The sequence below is a fragment of the Octopus sinensis genome, linkage group LG25 (genome assembly GCF_006345805.1).
Source record: "Octopus sinensis linkage group LG25, ASM634580v1, whole genome shotgun sequence".
Classification (NCBI taxonomy): Eukaryota; Metazoa; Mollusca; class Cephalopoda; order Octopoda; family Octopodidae; genus Octopus; species Octopus sinensis.
Window position 1 is genome coordinate 940,513 of NC_043021.1, and position 3,301 is coordinate 943,813.

The 3,301-nt window shown below is 37.7% G+C and overlaps 1 protein-coding gene across 1 annotated transcript; it reads right to left on the reverse strand.

Annotated features, from left to right (window-relative positions):
• Window positions 1-3,301, reverse strand: LOC115224560 (trypsin, alkaline B-like). The gene is made up of 6 exons (XM_029795484.2): window positions 3,253-3,301; window positions 2,936-3,086; window positions 2,514-2,635; window positions 1,416-1,550; window positions 634-782; window positions 1-240 (listed from the first exon to the last, which is right to left on the reverse strand). The coding sequence occupies exons 1-6, from the start codon at window positions 3,299-3,301 to the stop codon at window positions 82-84; spliced, it is 765 nt and encodes a 254-aa protein (XP_029651344.1). The 3' UTR covers window positions 1-81.

Sequence of the window (3,301 nt, forward strand, 5' to 3'; positions counted from 1 at the left end):
TATTGTTCAGTAAAAATCTATTTTATTAAAAAATAGTTGAGATGTCAGGTACAATGTAGAGTTTCATCGCCTTGCAAGAATTTATAAACTCCTCAATGTGGTACTGATCCAGTTCCTGAAGTAAGAAACGCTGGTAAAGATGGCAGCATCAATAGCGCAGTCATAACCAAATGATGTGATGCCAGCCACAACCATGTTGCCAGTTCTGCTGGGGCAATAGAAAGGACCACCAGAATCACCCTGGGTAGGAAACAAAAAGAACATTTAACAATTAGTTCGAGATGGTACGGGTGTGTATACTGGTATATATATGAGAATGTGTATAGAAATATGTAAATGTGATGAGATATATGTATGTCCTTTGCTGGCTCTAGGAAACTGATGACGTTGATACGATTCCTACAGCAATAGCTTTGAAAGTGGATTGGTGAGGTTGGTGGTGGTGGTCATAATATTGATGATGATGATGGCGTTAACCTTCGTCTCGTTCGTCTTGTTGTTCGTATTGGTGATTGTGTTGGTGTTGGAGTGGGATGGAAAGGATGTAAATGACATTAATTGCTTGACAAGGGACATCGTTGTCAACCGTTAAAAAAAGATCTGAGAAATGTAATATTAAGAGAGCGAACTTACCATACAGGTGCTGGCTCCACCGTAGTTGAAGTCACCTCCACAAATATGTTGGTCAGTGAGAGAAGCATAACTCATTCTCTTTTTGCAGACACTGTGGTCAACAACTGGCATTGCTACGTGCATTAACTTGCTTGATGAAGGGCTGGTGACTGGAAAATACAGAAACGCATTAATTATTTTTGATTAGAGAAAATTCTTTCCGCCGACCTCTTCCAGCCACACGGAGGAATAAAGGAAAGAAAGGAAAAAGAAAAACAAAGATATAGATAAGGGAAAATGTACCAGTTAGAGGTTAGTGGAAATATGTGCCCCATTACCATTGAGGAATACAACAAATTCTTAAGGAAAGAACTCAACAAATCATACAAGCTGGCCCCAAGATCTGCCCTGAATGAAATCAACAACAACCACTGCAAACTTATGAGGAAATTACAAGTGGATGACCGAACCGAACCATACCGCCCTGCATCTCCACACTTTAATCTCAAGGATCACAAGAAGAACTTTATTACCAAACCTTCAATACGCCTAATATGCCCCACCAACGATTCAGCCAGGGGATTAATTCGTTGCGATTTTCTTTGTCTTATTTATTAATAAACATGGTGTTTTTTTTTAACATTTCGTTCTTGTTTACTAATGACCAATAAGTAGTTTTTCAAAGACTTCGTCTTGATCTTGAATACGTTTGATCCAATGGATATACAATCCATTAGACCAAAGAGAGGGCGTGACTGACAGGTTGAGTGAACGGCAAAATAGTAAATGAAACGAATACTTACATCCAGTTTTACCCCATCCAGCCGCGATACATCTTTTCCTGTCAAATTTCTCTCCGGGAGCAGGAAGGGCCGCAGCAGTTACACAGTTTCCAAACGGCACTGGCTTAGGCAGACGTATCATAGCAATATCGTTGCCTTTTAAAGTAGAGATTATTATTATTATTATTATCATATACACTCAACAGATTAGATTCTTGGAAAAGAAAAATTCCTAACATCGGGCTACAAGTATCCTTAGATGCCAACAACCCTCCTCGTTGTCCCTAATAACACTGTTTTCTGGAGCTGTACTGCACTGGGTTTCATGCCTATTTCCTCGACCCCTCTGTTCAAATCTTTACGGATAGTTCCCAATGCACCTATAACTATTGGGATACATTCCACCCTCACTCTCCATAGTGCCTGTAATTCAATGGTTAGGTCCAGCTACTTTTTTCTGTGCCTCTCATATCAATTTCTTCATCATTTGGGACTGTAAAGTCAATTATCTGGCACTTTCTATTCTCTTTATCTACCACTACCAAATCAGGCCTTCTAGCTTCTATTACTCTGTCAGTCGGAATGTTAATGTCCCACAACACCTTGTATTTCTTATTTTCTAGTACTTTGCTAGTTTCATTTTCATTCCATTTATCAGTATGTTCAAATACTAGCTTTCTACATAGCTACCAGTGGATTGCCCTCCCGAGATTGTCATGTCTTTCCGTGCCAGCATACTACAGTCACCATATGAGTAAGGCTTTCCTCTTTTAATTTGCATAATCTACATGTGGAATCTACTTGGTTTTAGTCACAAACTTTACGACAAGCATTTGAATAATGCTACAGAGAACATGAATAAGAAAACAGTGGGAAGACGAGAGAAAGACAATGGACACCTCATCAACGGTTGACAACTTCTCGAGTAAGTTTTTGCGTATTTTGGTGTTTAACACACATTTAGCTGTTTAACTGTAGTAGCTTATAGCCGGTGTTTAGCTTACATTGAGGTGTTTAACATTCACTTATGTCTGTAATCACAAGTAAATCGCCAAAATGTTTAGATATAAGATTATTTGTGTAGAGTATGCGGTTAAATATCGATTGGAAAATACTTACGCATGGGTTTAGAAGAATACTGAGAATGTACTTTCCATTTAGTAGCTGTCATAACATATCGACCTCTCTGGTCGTTATTATTGGTACCAATATTTACAGAAATTGAACGAGTTCCAGGATTGCTTAAATAAATGAAAACGAAATCACGTGCATTACTTTCAGTCTCCTATATTTAGCCATGTCTCAAATATAGAACTGTATAAACGGCGAACTAAAGTTTAATTATTTTACTGTAGTATGAATAGAATTTTAGCTTGAGATCATAAACTAGCGAAAATTATATAAACAGAAATCGTATAAGTGACTGCTTCTTTTAGAGTATTTAATGAAAGAAAATGGTATTAGAAATAATAAGAGAGATATCTACGAAATAGTAAGGAAGCATGGTTAGTTTGTAACCCGTGAAAGAAAATTTTACTTACAAGCAATGGGCAGCGGTCAAAACATGTTGGTTGTCCAATAGTGTACCACCACAAGCGAAACCACCCTGAGCAGTATCAAAGATCAAGTGAACAATTGATGGATACTGGCAATTTGCTGCTGGAGAGCCACCAACGATTTGTTCCTCCGGGGCTGGAAGATATTAACAAACAATATTAGCAAATATGTTAACAAAAAGCTGTGTATTGTGTTGTTGGTGGTTTAGTTGTATAGAAATATAAATTTTCTTGATAATACAATCGTGTTAAGGTCTCGAAAATTATCAAATAAAGCAATATAACAGTGAAGGGTTGTTTACCAGCGAAACTGAGAGGAAGAGCGATTGCTAAACAAAATATAGCCAACAT

Bases quoted from the DNA above. Each gene is read 5' to 3' on its own strand.
- LOC115224560 (XM_029795484.2), bottom strand. From the start codon at position 3,301: ATGTTGGCTATATTTTGTTTAGCAATCGCTCTTCCTCTCAGTTTCGCT. The intron at 1,551-2,513 runs GTAAGTATTTTC...CTACTTTAAAAG, and splicing joins GTATTCTTCTAAACCCATGC to GCAACGATATTGCTATGATA. The intron at 783-1,415 runs GTAAGTATTCGT...TGTATTTTCCAG, and splicing joins TGGATGGGGTAAAACTGGAT to TCACCAGCCCTTCATCAAGC.